This window comes from Amblyomma mixtum, chromosome 5 (genome assembly GCF_055824585.1).
Source record: "Amblyomma mixtum isolate Tamu chromosome 5, ASM5582458v1, whole genome shotgun sequence".
Taxonomy (NCBI): Eukaryota; Metazoa; Arthropoda; class Arachnida; order Ixodida; family Ixodidae; genus Amblyomma; species Amblyomma mixtum.
Genome location: NC_143016.1, coordinates 5,650,591 through 5,665,105, shown reverse-complemented (window position 1 = coordinate 5,665,105; position 14,515 = coordinate 5,650,591). Strand labels below are relative to the sequence as shown.

The 14,515-nt window shown below is 47.8% G+C and overlaps 1 protein-coding gene across 3 annotated transcripts in view; it reads left to right on the top strand.

The window, feature by feature from the left end:
• LOC149341216 (peroxidasin homolog) overlaps positions 1-14,515 on the top strand; it is a 283,056-nt gene that overhangs the window by 150,149 nt on the left and 118,392 nt on the right. For all 3 annotated transcript variants that reach the window (XM_089543161.1, XM_089543163.1, XM_089543162.1), the window contains exon 2: positions 5,568-5,748. In XM_089543161.1, coding sequence (XP_089399287.1) covers positions 5,725-5,748 — 24 coding nt within the window. In that variant the 5' untranslated portion in view covers positions 5,568-5,724. The remainder of the gene's footprint in view (positions 1-5,567; positions 5,749-14,515) is intronic.

The following is a 14,515-nucleotide window of genomic DNA, read 5'->3' as shown; positions in this document are numbered from 1 at the left end:
GGCACATTTGCTCCTCTTCGACTTCCAACTCTGAGGAGAGAGGCAAGGAAGGGGTATGGAAAACCAACGGCGCTCCGCGCTACTCTTTTTTGCCTGCCTCACCGTCTCCTTATCTCCAGTTCGCCTCCTCCTCCTCCACGCATGCAATTCCTTCATCCAAAGAGTGCCCTCCCCCCCCACCCCCCTCCCAACCCCAGACCAGTCGGTCGGATCAGCCAAAGACGTCGGCGAGGCGTTCATTCTGCCTCGTTTTCCTTATTGGATTTGCCCGACCAAAGTTCGCCTATAGTCACACTTCATTTGCACACGTCGAAACACTAGCGTAAGGAGCACAGACCCACTCTGGCTCTCACCCTTTCTTTCTTCGTTTAATGTGCTCTGATCGAGATTCGTCCCGACGTTCGCAGAGCCCGTGCCCAAAGCTTTCGCCCACAGTGAAACATCGCGGCTTGCAGATTCGCCTAAAGAGGGCAGCAATTTGGGCCTGTGACTTTCCCGTATGACTTGGGTTGGGTGAAGGACGCCGCATAAGCTCAATTCGAGGAGCGAGGACGAACCGAAGACGATCGGGACTCGTTTGTTCGGCAAGCAGCGATCGTTAAATTCACGCGCAGAGCCGCCAAGTTTTCATTTTCATTTCTTGTGAAGCCCTTACCAATATTACTGCGCGCAGAAATTATTGTGCACGCATTTGAAACGGCGCCGTATGACTCCTGACGTCACCTCGAGTGCGTGCTTGCGTTGTCGTTCCGGAAGAAAAAGGAGAGGAGATATAACTGCCTGAAAAATATGCAGTCAGTTCAAAACAGGCACCACTCACCTGACACGGCAGCTACCCTGAACAATAAATACAAGTGGGCACCTAGACCAATCATAACAAGGGTGTTATTAGATCTCGAAAAAAATTATTCAGACTAAAATAAACATACGCTTCTACACCGGCATCACAATGCTGTTTGAACTTTCGGTCATGTAGAACCGTAAATGACCCGCGTATAAAGTACGCTTCACTAAAAGTTGTTTCGTGCCACCCTATACAGCCCTGAAACCAAAATGGTGTGCCTAGGAGCCATGTTTTGCAATAATGTGTGTGCGCCTGTGTGTGTGTGTATGTGTGTGTGCGTGCGTGCGTGCGTGCGTGCGTGCGTGTGTGCGTGTGTGTGTGTGTGCGTGCGTGTGTGTGTGTGCGTGCGTGCGTGTGTGTGTGTGTGTGTGCGCGTGTGTGTGTGTGTGTGTGTGTGTGCGCGCGCGTGCGCGTGCGTGCGTGCGTGTGTGTGTGTGTGTGTGTGTGTGTGTGTGTGTGTGCGTGCGTGCGTGCGTGCGTGCGTGCGTGCGTGCGTGCGTGTGGGGGGTGCGCGCGTACTACGCGTGCATGCGTGCATGGCGTGCGTGCGTGCGTGCGTGCGTGCGTGCGCGCGCGTGGCACCTGTCGTTACGAAACTCAATTTTGCTGGTTGTAAATATGACACAATATTTAAATGCTGAAGCGTCTGAAGATGCAAGTCTTTAAGGGCGTGTTACTGAATCGGGTCGCATGGCTTAAAACGAGAAGCAGCTGAGTATACAATCTTTAATTACGAAGGCGTTCTGCGCACGCAACTTGTTCGCTCTAAAACTGTAAAGCAAGCAAGATGCATAAATTCTTAAGACAGCTTTTTTGCTTTCACAAGAATTAAATCTTCATATATTCCTTTATCGTCAAAGAGCATTGTGAAGCGGGCAGGCGCTCCCTTGAAAAGCCGGTGGGTCGGGCTTCCCGTCCGTTGTTCACACTGTTATCCACATCGTGAAAGTTATACGGCACAGTGCTGTGTGACAACAATCTTCCCTTTCCCCTTTTTTTTCTGTTTTTCCAGTGCACTGAATAACCGCCTTATACGTATGTACTGAACTGTGCTGAGAATAATTACGTCCGCTGGGGCGATTCCGTGATAAAGAAAAAAAAACAGTAGAGCGCCACAGATGTCCTTTACTGACGACGTCTGGACGGTCGCCCCAGTACATTCCCGGCCGCCCTTTTTGTTCCTTCTTTGGCCGCTTTTCTGGGCGCTGTAGTGTCTGCCGCGTTCGCTGCACAATGATGTAGCAAACTTCCGGAGCCGGCCGCTGTTCGCTTTCGCGTTCGTCGTCCGGGGGCCGTTCCTTATTTCTTTGAAACGACGTCGCTCCGGAACCCAGTTGCGGTCGGATTGCACGAACGAAGGAAGGGAAGCCGAGTAGCACGAAGAAAATGGGGATCCGCCGAAGACGAACCATATAGAAAATTGCGGTTGAGATTCTTCATTTCTCGGACCAACTTTCCGAGCCTTTTTGTCTCGGTCGCTTTCCGCTTCTCCCGGGGCCGTATATCGACCCGGGCGTGCTTTGTTTTCGGAGTCCAATGTTTTCCTTTTCCTTGGTCGTTCCGATTATGCGCAAGGCCCGAAGCTTCTCCCCGACGCCTGCGTTTCTGTATGAGCCACGTGACTCGGTCTCGAACGCGTCGGGAACGTTGGCCAAGACGTTAGACGAGACATGAAGACAAAAAAAAAACATGAGAGCGGAGGTATGAATGCGGAGGTCAGGCGCGCGTTGTTAATATTGCCTTTTGTCTTCCCATTTCCATCGCCAGACGGGCACCTCCTGCGCTCATTGCGGAAACAGCTTCTTCTCCGCGATCGCCTCGGGTGGGTCCGAGTCGGCGGCAGTCCGTTTCTGAAATTCTTCAGGGCTTCCGGAACATTGAAAAGGGATCAACACTGCCCGGCCAAAATTCATACAGAAATGCCGGGCCCTATACGGGAAGAAAGGAAAAAGGAACGGTGGCCAGCGGGTAAGGACGAAGAAGACAGTGCGTTTGTCCTTCGCCTTTTTTGTTCGATATCCCCAGAATCCTTTTTACCCCTCCTTGAGCGTGCCTCAAAGTTTTTCACACGTCATCCGCGTCTCCCGCTTTCGGCTCCGTTTCGGCTACGCCTGTCTGTTCGTCGTCTTCTTTCTTTTTAGCTGGCATTCTTTTATCTCTTGGTGTTCGCCCTTCTCAAAAGTTCCCCGAGTTCCCTTCCTTCTTCTGTCTTATTGATATTTTCTCCGGGGTCAAATGCTTTCGCGTGCTCCACTTGTTTGGGCTTTTGCTTTCTTTTTTCCGGCGCCGATGTTATATAGAAACGTTTCATGCATTCCTTCTTTCTTCTTATTTTCACCCTTCTTTCTGCCGCGTTCGCTTTATCTTTTTCTTGGCTGCCTGACAGCGCGATTTTCTTTTGACTTATATGACTGCTGTCCCTCATGCAACCCGAGCTCAGCACTGCGAGTCTGGAGAGCATTTGACGCCAGAATGTTGGTGCCGTCACAAAACCGGTTTCCTCTGTTGTCGCTCGGATACACGGAGGCATGGGCATACTAGTATTTCACTCCGCAGCCCCTGTGAGATGAACGACGTTGTAATATAACCGCGTGCTGGAACAGTTGTTCTCATCTTTCCTCTTTTTCACTCTTCGCAGCGCTATTCACGAAACACTTCACGAAACGTCAAAAATTTCTGCCATTTTCCTCCATACGAGTATGTGAAATGTTAGGCCCCGATTTATACCACGTTTGATTCTTTCGTAGGTGTCTCATAAAGTGCTTTTAGATATATAAACGGCATATCTTTGAATGAATGAATGAATGAATGAATGATGGTTTAGTTTATTGGGGTTGGCTATGAGGGACGCCGTAGTGAAGGGCTCCGAGAACTTCGACCACCTGGGTTTCTTTAATATGCACTGACATCGCACAGTACACGGGCCTCTAGAATATCGCCTCCATCGAAATTTGATTGCCGCCGCCGGGATGGAACCCGGGTCTTTCGGTTCAGCAGCCGAGCACCTTAACCACTGAGTCACCGCGGCGGCGAATGAATTAATGAATTAATTAATCGATTAATTGATCGATAATTAATTGATTAATTAATTAATGGTGCCGGAAGGCACGATTCTCAGCATAATTTCAAAACACTTGCTGAGCAATAATAATTTATTTGCACAAAGAAAATTAAAAATGCATCACCAGATAATTTTTGCGTCAAAAAATTTTGTCTCATGAAAGCAAATTCAGAAGCAAATCAGGCAGGAATAGTTTTTATGCCTCGGCTTAAGAAACGCCAGCAGCGAGATCGCCGTCCACGTCCGTACACCGAACAGCTCTCGTCTTCGCGGCTAGGTTTCCCTGCAAATACCACGCAACCAAGCAAGAAGTTTGTTGTCTTCTATGCGGTAACAGCTGGCGGCCACAGGCTGCCAGAAGTCCTTGTGGCCGGACAAATTTTAGTGTAATAGTCGAAACACGGGAAAAGTCGACCAAGAACCCTCCGACTCACATACAGGGTGTTTCACCTAAGACTGTCATCAATTTTTAAAAATAGGCTTTTTAATTCGAAAAGTATTTAATTGGCATTGCTTTTGTCAGCGTTGTAATTCTTCACAACATAGCCGAGACGTCTGGTCTGCCATGCTGATTGACTCATATCGAATGCTAAACCTTTAACTATTACTGTTAGGTTCCTTGATTATTGAGAGTCTGTAGCCCACCACAAGTAGTGTCCGTATCAGTTCGTAGATTTTGCTCTGTGTGGCTGCGCGGTTTCGCTTTCAACCGTGTGTGGCCCCGAAGTTCTTTCCGCTGCAGCGGCGACAAGAATGGCATTTTCGAAATTATAAAAACTGACATAGATATTATTCACGGTGGGCTACAACATTTTCAGTAAAAAAATAGCCTAGCCGTAATAGGTAAAAAGCAGACTGTTCAAGTTAACCAGCTTGCTATTAGCACGTCTTAACCGTGCTCTGGCGCACTACATCGCTGACAGTACTATGCCGAAGAAGATGCTCTTCTGACTCGTAAAGCATATTTTTAAATATTGCCGAGAGCCTTGAGTGAAACACCCTGTATATATTTACCTAAAGCGCCCAACACGCCAATTTTCGGTCTGCATTGTTCTTTTAATATTTCGCAAGCAATTCTACTTACTTCCTTAATGACACATTTTCACGATTAATATAAAGCTAGGTTTGTACGCTTTCACAGTGGTAAAACTTTTAGAATCCAGCTGATGTTTGTCACTTGTTACAAAGATATTCTCACCGCGGTGGTGAATGGTACCAGCGTTGCACCTGTACGCGTTATTTCGTTATTTCGCCATTATTCGCGCCTCTAAGCGTTATACTCTACTCGCTTCACATTTAATATGCGCAAAATATAAAATCGCAGAGTTACGATGAGATTTGCAGTGCGTGCCAAAATACGCCATTGAGCACTTGAAGTAAACGCCTTCTACACGGGGGCTGCTTTTGGCCTCTATCGGCTCACTGTGCCTATTTCTCGCCTGAAAGCACCGTTCAAGTATTCTACGTACTGCGTATAGACTAGCCATGTACTTGCAACTCTGCGCGTAAATTTTTTGGTCATCCTCATTGTCAGCTGCGCATTCGAAGATGTATTTCAGTGAACTTGACAACTTCATCAAATACGTACTTGAACATTCGGTCGCGATGTTTTAGCCCTACGTCAAATCAACTGATGTACCTCGTTCCTTTTTTTCCTCGCAGGTCCTCAGAGTAACGACTCCCAGCACTGGCTCGCCGATGCGTGCCCGCTGTCATGACTGAGGCGTGCTGGGCCTCTCCATGACTTGCACTTTTCGCGCCTGCGAAGCCAGCTTCTCTGTACAACTCGCTCTCGGCCTGTCCCTCCTCTCCTTCGTGGATGCCTCGACTCCGCACAGCTAAGGTGAGGAATGCTTTCGCACCAACCCACGCGGCAAGGCTTACTAGCGTCTTCACTTTTCACTTACTTAATAAGATTCCTGGAGCCATACCTCATTCTTGTAACAAAATGCAGTGATGTTTGTAAGGCTCATATAAACGCGGTCTAGTTTATATTCGGTAAACACAGAAGAGTAAACTCTCCGTCTAAATTAGTGCTTCTAGATAGATCTCAGACAATGGAAACTCTTAAATAAATTAGGAGATTAACATTTCTGTACAATAGCTCATCAGAGAAAGGATTAAAGCTTAGGGAATGGATTCAAGGTCCTGTAGAGAGTAGGACGCTTGATATCCATGAACTCTGACTTGCTGCCAATTCGCTAGATCTAGAACAAGTTTTAAGTGAAGATTATTGCCCGTTATATATAGTGGAAGATTGGAATTCACTGCTACCAGGTGTATTTTCGTCGCGTTATTTTTGTTGGACAACTGGACCGCGTATTTAGCTCCCGCCGAATTTTTTTTTTTTTTTGCTCTCCTTATTGTATTCTGAATCTATGCATTCAATTCTCCTTGGAGTATTTTTAAATAAAATACGATAAAAGCTTCAGCTTCTCGACTAGAGTAGATGTAAGCTTGAAATCTTTTCTAGCAGCAGCGTAGTACTGCCTACGATGGGTAGTAGATGCCGCTGGCCTCATTCTCCTAATGGGGCTCGTCCAGATTATGTGAACCCACAATACACAACGAAGAGTTTCTGCCGCCGACCTTGCTGAAGCGCAGAACGAGCCAGAGACGTATACGCTCACGATGCCGCGCTCACGAGACACACACAGGCCCACAAGATTTCTGCGTTCCGAGTCAAACTGAACCTCGTTTCGAAGTATCGCCCTCGCGAAACACAGCTATAACATGTGCGGAACGGCTCGGGTTGGAAAGAGCGCGGCCAAAGCCATCTGTTTTCCGCTGCCCTCATCCTTCTTTCTTACAGACGCCCGGCGTTTGTTCGTTGTTTAGCCCGAAAATGCAGCGCACACAAACGCAACCTTGACATTTTGGCCACTTCAACGCCGGAGAGCATCGCTGTTCGCGAGCGACGAGGAGATCGAATCGCATGGACACGCACATTGTTATGCGCTTCCACTAGCGGCGTGCCGGCTCGTTTACCGTGCGCTAATCTGCGGACCCATTCGGAAGGAAAGCTTGGCAAAGTTCATTTCAGGTTCGGCGTAATGTTCTCCCTCCGGTTCGCTCCGAATAACACCAAGTTGCTACCTTGAGGTTCTTTGGGCGACTGACTGTTTCCACGATCTTTCGTCCAGGGCTCAAAATGGTGTACGTGTGAGCAGAAGCCTAGAGAGTCGTTGCTGGTGTGCAGCTGCGCTTGGATTCATAAGTTCGTTTTCATTTTTCTTCTTTTTCTTTTTTTTTTCGAGGGGGGGAGGGGGAGGAGGGAACTAAGTAAGAGTTTTGCACCGGATGAGCATACATTGTGGGTGCAAAACCCTGAGTACGTCGCAGGGCGCATTTCTGTAGTCGTTTCCAAATGCATTGACTGAGCTTCGGATAAAGTTTACTCTGCATACAAGACAAGGACTTAATTTTTGTTTTTGAAGTGAGAATAACGTAGCAAAAGCACCACTCAAAAGCAAAGCACAATAACGTCTTTAGTTTGAACTCAGACGCAGTTAATGAGGGCGGAGTTGTCGTGCTTTGCATATAACATCTTAGACTCATTTGTTAATACACTAAAGCGCATCGTTACAGCGCGTTCAGAAAGTTGTGAGATGGCTTTTATAAGCTCTTCAGTTTTTCTGCGATGGTCCACGAGATGGGCTCGACAGCAGGTCTGGGCCAAGTATAGCAGTCTGAAATGGCAAACGCTGTCCCCCGCGAGAAAACTCATTTCAGTCGATGGAATAAGATTATTCGCTTGTCCAATAGTTACCTGCGTGATCAAGTACAGACACTACATGCCTCTTTACAGGAGCCTAGGATGATCAATAGCACTTCCTTAGCATACCGCATTTGTAGACCCCAAACCGTTCTTCTTTGCGAACCCTATCAGCATACCGTGGTCATTCCAGCGGCTGGCTTTTCTTCGTTCATGGTATATTCTTTAATCATAACAGCACTGATTTTATTTTTTGCTATAACATGATTTAGTGTGCTTACAAAATTAAGAACCTGCCGTTTCCCAATACATCCGCATTAATAGAGCGACGGCAATCTAATGTTCCTTGTACAACATGTTTCGACATGCTTTTGCGATGCCAGTGCTCATTTTATATATTGTACCCAAGCCGCACAGGCAATCGGCCCGATGTTGCAAATGAATGGTTTCATTCTGTTACTTTGCAGCACCGGCCTTTGCCCATACATTTTCAATATTGGATCGATTACCTGTGAGATGGGCACAGGCGGCTTTATCTGTTATCTCGTTTTCTGCATGCATTAAGCTGACTATGCAGCAAGGAGCCAGGTACTTTCACTACGGATGCAATAAGAATGATTCATCATTATCAGTGGGCACGAAACTTATTCGACGAAAGAGGATGACCAAACAAATCCAAGCATCGAGGTAATAGCTAGGGCAGTCATTAATTTAGCATCCGTGCAATTAATCTCACAGTCAAGTGTGGTTGAGGGCCGCCGTGGTCGCTTTGTCGTTATGGTGCTGAGCTTCTGATCCGAAAAATGCGGTTCGATTTCGGCCGTTCCGGTCGTATTTTGAAGCTCGTGTACCGTGCGATGTCAGAGCAGGTTACAGAGCCCCAGGTGATCGCAATTCCCGAAGCCCGCAACTACGGCGTCCCTCATAGCCTGAGTAGCTTTGGGACATTAAACTTCATGAAATAAAAAAGAAATTGGGGGACCCTTACGCTTTACCTTTGAGAGTAGAACGCCATAGCGTTATCGGTCCGCCGCCGCTTATCGGCAGCAGCTATCGGCAGCCGCACACGGGGAGGGGGGAGCCGGTTCCGCGTGTTGGCGGAGCAGCTGCACAAGGCCTCTGCCGCTGCTGCTCCTGGGATTTTTCAGGGACGAACGACGCGACGGAGCCGCGGCAGCCCGACACTGTGGCGACGCCAACGACGACGTCGGGTATTCCGCCTCACGAGCTCCTTACCGCTGTAAGAATTTTTATCGCGTTTATAAGTGAGTTAGCTTGAATGCCTTCCTTTCTCCAGATTCATTGCAAGCAGGTTCAAATCATCCTTACATTTCCTAGGTAAGGAGAGCCATTTTAGAGCGTCTGGTTTGACGACTCGCTTCAGCTTATTCATGTCCGCGATAGGGAACTTATGTCCGAGCGAACTGGATGGATGGCAAAAATTTATTTCAGAGTAAATCAGAGAGTCGCAGGACTTTGTCCACTCCCCCCCCCCCCCCCCCCCCCCCCCCCCCCCCCCGCTGGACATCAGTCTTGACTGACAATGCTTCTTTGGACTTCTGGGTCTGGGTTGTGCATCAGAGCATCCCATGAGACCGGAAAATTTTCTGGAAGCGTCGCTGTGATTTTTGGAGGACTGCTTCCCGCCAACATTGAATATTGTATATCGGTAAAGAATTCGCTTGTATAGAGTACCTGACCAAATTATGCCACAGGAATCTGCACTGTACAACATTCTACTGCGTTTACTACGTTATACTAAAGAATCGGAAAACAGCATACATAACACAACGTAGCATACGACAAGCTAGCTGGGTGTACGCGCTTCTATCTGCTTCTGCATCGCAGCTAAACCTGGAAAACCTCGAGGGAGAAATTGCCATCATAATATTGTACGCATAAGAATCACACGCATATAAAATGGTCTCTGAGTTGAGCCTCCGAATAGTGCACTCATTTAAACCTCGTGAGAGCTTAGGAGCTTATCCTCGGGGCACGCTGTAACATGCGGCTGTTATCCTCTCGCTACTCACTGAAGTACGAGCTTTGTAAATGCGCATGAATTTTCTATGTTGTGTTCTCAGTCCATCGGCCGATCGATCGGTTGATTTTTAAAAGTAAAAACGAACGCACAATACCACGGCGGCAAATTCATCCGGGGTATTATAGACAGGAAGGACTTTAATCCATTCGCTTCTGAAAATCACGATTCGCCGCCCTCGCTTTAAATGCGCATCAACAAATAGCACCACATGATTGGTTACTACTTTTTATATAACAGCTTTCACTCCAGATGACACTAGCGGCTCACTAATTTCGGAAATATATTGCGGGGAAAAAATTATTTTTTGACCGCTTGTTTTGAACGCGGCCATGGCGTAGTGGGAATATTGAACTTTCAGGGGCGCCAAAAATTCATGAGCTGCCAATGGGCAGTGAGGAGGATGCAGACTGCAATTCCCTAAACATTTACATGATAGTGAAAGCAGCCAGTGCGTCTTGATCCGCAGGATGAGGATTATTACGTGGGCTCTGAGCCTGGCACTTCATACGTAGCTTGGGCCCTGGTTTGGGAATTCGAAATTGTACTATGAAATATTCGTCAACGCGACTTATTTGCCTTTTTAAATAATCTCTGTATTCTACCTGAAGTAACTGAAACAGCATGTGCAACACCAAGAGAAAATTTTGTCTCGGCCGAAAGATCACTCACGTGACTGAGCTGCACCAATAAAACGGCAGAGGATAGCGGCAGTAGTTCAATCTCGAATGAGTCCATGGGTTTTTCAGTGTAACCATTTTGATCACCAAATACTTTCTAACGTCGACATATCAGAAAACATCATGCAAATGTCTAGTGTACAAAGCCCAGGAAATTTTTTTATATCTTGTTTTTGATTATGTTGCGACAGAGAGAAAGAAAACAATCTACAGCTGGTATGACGTCACAGCGGCAGTAGCGCCACAGGTGCGCGGCGCGGCGTAACTGCAGCCGGCCTATCTGAAGGAGCGAGTTGGCCGGCCATATTCACTCCGCTAAAGGTCAAACGTAACTGCGGCAGGGCCACGCGAAGGCTTGAAAGTGCGAGTAGTATTGCTTTCACAATAAGAGAGCGAAAAACTGTCGGGAGTGCGACGAGTGCCACTTCACAGTTCACACACCTGATTATTTCAAGATTTTCCGCAAACAAAAAAATTTGCACGCTCTAGATTTCTGATTGTCTTGAGAGCCGAATAACATAAATACGTCTCGTATGCGACCTTTTCAAGACAAGTTATTGCTCATTCTTTCCTGCAACCCAGTTCATGCTGTGCCGCATGAACGGCCGCGGAAGCGAGTGGGTAACTTTCCACTGTATATAGTGCAATGTGTAAATGTTGTCCCCTTTATTTCAATCTGCTACGACTTCCCACGCAGCACCTTCCAGTCTTAAGATATGCGCAATAAGATAGCGTACAGATTAGGCTACGTCACTGGTGCAAATTTCCATTCTAGACGCAGCCCCTGCTTTACCCACCCCGAGCCGTGAAGTCGATACAAGCACCTGCCTCCGAGTCATAAGGGCCGCCGCGGTGGCTCAGTGGCTATGGTGCTCGGCTGCTGACCCAAAAGACGCGAGTTCGAACCCGGCCGCGGCGGCTAGAATTTCTTTGGAGGAGAAATTCTAGAGACCTGTGTACTGTGCGATGTCAGTGCACGTTAAAGAACCCCAGGTGGTCGACATTTCCGGAGCCCTCCACTACGGCGTCTCTCATAGCCTTAGTCGCTTTGGGATGTTAAACCCCACAAAACCAAACCAAACCGAGTCATAAGGCTGGAACAAAAGCTGGTCTATAAAGATGATGATGATGAGACCCTTCCATGCCGTTTGTCTTCTTTCTCTCCTCGCACCCGCTGGTTCTTCGCTCTCGGTGTCAGTGAGTGACATTACGTCAGAATCGTTCAATTTAGGAAACAGAGTGTCTCGTGTTCAGCGCGGCACTTTTTCTAGCGCTCTCTTCCGTGGCAGCCAATCATTTACTTGCGAACACTTCCTCAAACAGTGCTAATAAACCAGCGCGCAGCAGACCATCGTTTCCGCAACGACAAAGCAGCACAGCTGGGCTCAGCGCTGCAAAAATGTGCCAGCGCGTAATAAAACCGGTGCTGTGAACCATTTATACGCGTCACCGGTCACGTTCTCTGTCGCTTTACTACGAGACTGTGTTTCTGTCTGCGATACTCTGGACGTCGCTCGCATGTCCTTTTTTTTTTTCTTTCACGAAATCCCATTTACCTTCTTTATCTTTATTCTCCCCTTTTTTTCCTTTTATTCTTTGACCCGTATTTTACGACGTTATTTGGGCGCGATTCTTTATCTAAATTGAGAAGCGCCTCATTTAGGCATTCAGGGTACGGCTTTTCGCGACACCCAGCCCTCCCTCCCCCTACCGACTTCCTCGCGTTTAATTAATGAGGACGAGGCACATTTCCCTTAATTGCCACGCGACTGGCAAGCGTTCGAACAGGATCAGTCCGCGGGTCCCTCTTCACCCCGTCCCACCGCTTCCTGCCCCTCCTCTGCCCCGCCCGCGTTCACTGCCTCGCGCCTGAGCCCCCTGCTGGAAAACTGCGCAAGCAATGGGAAAGGAGGACGCGCGACGCAAGGGACCGAAACGCAGCTCGCTGCCTGCTGCCCGGAGGCCAATTCTTTCTCGGGCTCTTTCTCTCTCTCCACTCCATCCCCCTTGTGTCTTTCTCTTTTTTTTTTTTGTCCTTTCCTGATAATTTGCATTCTTCTCGACGGGGCACGAGCCGGGATCGAAAGTAGCGGCAGCGCTTCCCGGGGCCGCCCGCGACAGTGTTATCAAATGGAAGATCGCTCCGAACATTTGTTAAAGCGTCTGGTAGGCGGGATAATTAAAACTATCGCATCTCGACTGCAATGTTTCAGGGCGAACAAATGGGTCGTCTTCTCCTTTCCCGCCTTTGTTCTCGAGAAATGCGCGGGCTCGCTTCGTGCCGGAGGGCGTAAGCTGCCTCGATCCGATGGCGCCGGCACTCTAGCTGAGCGCATTATCGCGACAAGAGCGAAGATGCGCCGCGGTTATGCGTAGGAGCTCGCGTAATGTACGCCTGAGTGCTTCCTTATGTTTGAGCTTTTGTTCAAAAAATAACCATCATGGTGGAAGTGAGGCTAAGTCGCTTAGCCTCAGATCGCGTGTGCGACCGTTTGTTCGGGTGACCGTGCTTGTTTCGGCATGACTGCAGAACATTTGTCCAAAGCGGTCTCTGTCAGTCCATAAGGGTCTTATAGAACCTCTTATACAGGAGTGAAGGTAATTCTTTTAAACGACTCTATAATGTCGAGAGGTCCCAGGTCTTCCATTTGAACCTGAACTCAGCATCTGCGAGTCCTTCGGCAGTTGTTCAACCGGCGTTACGATGGGATCAGGTGGATGGAATTCGCAGGACGAAGAAGTTCATGCGACAATTTTCTTCATTACTACGCCTTGTCAGTGACCGAATCCTCATCTGCGGTTCGATCAAGGCGTTGTTATGAGCGGCAGGAGACCATATTTCTCGCTAAGGAGTTTTGGCAGGCTTGTTGGTTCGGAAGCATTGTGAAGTGTGTTAAGGAGAATAACGTGGAACACATTTGATTGACATCGCTCCCATGCTCAGGGCGTGTAATGCAAAGTCAAGATAACCGCTGGTCCTCAAGTGTAACGGAGTGGATTCCAAGAGAAGGCAAACGTAACAGGGGTGGCAGAAAGTTAGGTGGGCGGATGAGATTAATAAGTTTGGGAGGTATGGTCACCGCTCAATTTGTTCTCGTCGTTACGTCACAGCAGACGAGTGAGCCAGGAAGACCGGCAGGCCGTAAGCCGCTGAGGGCCAGTTTTCTTGCATTTTTCATAATTATTTCTAAAAAAGCAGCCAGCTGTAAGTCGCTAGTGTCCCGCGAGCACTCTTTTCTTCCCAACTCGATCTTTTCGCAAGATTTGCTTTAATATGTTTCCCTTTTTTTGCTCTTCTTTTCCGCAGTCACACGGCTGCACTGAGGCAGATGTCAGCTAGTCGCTTTGAATTATATAGGGAATTATATTATTATAGGTCGCTTTGAACTCTATAGGGAGCTACTACTGATTTATTCAACGCGCGTAGCACAACAAAAGTCATTGCGTTAGCATTATAACTTCGAAGATTTGCTCAGCCACGTTACTGCTGCAACATTACTCTTATTTCAGGGGTCCTTCTGAGCCGCCTTCTCATTTCTGTTCTGGTAATTCATTTTTACTTCTACATTCTTCATGCAGCATTGAGTTATCTTACGCTGAATTTGGGTGTTGTTAGCTTTATCTACGCATTAACGCGATAAATTTATCGTACTGATACGGCGCTCAGCGATCATCGGCAGTAACACAGTTCTTACATTACCTTCTGTGCGACTGTTTCCACGCAAAGTAGATGAGGTACCAAGTCTGCTGATATTAAATTGTGACAAACTATTTCATTAAAAAAAATGATGTTGGAGATGCGCGTATTAAAGCACTGGTGAAATACGAATAGTACATAGAGAGCAGCACGTCTTAGCTGAGCTAATACATTTTGAAATCGGTCTTCGATAAAGACAAAGCAGGGGCCCTTTTCCCAAAGCGAATTTCTTTCTCTGCCCTCGTTGAGCTAGATTTAGCGGACATACTCGCTCCGCTTGCACCTTTTTTTTCTCCCCGCAGGTTTTTTTTTTTTTTTTTCATCTGCATGCCGCAGCACAACGAAAGCAGCGCTTGTCGGCGCCGCCATTTGTCACAGCAACAATTCGCTTTCTGTCGCGTCGACTGCGAACGCGGCGCGCGTGTTCAAGGTTTATTGTGTTCGACCAGTGTAGCATTGCGCTGCAGCAGAGGCCCA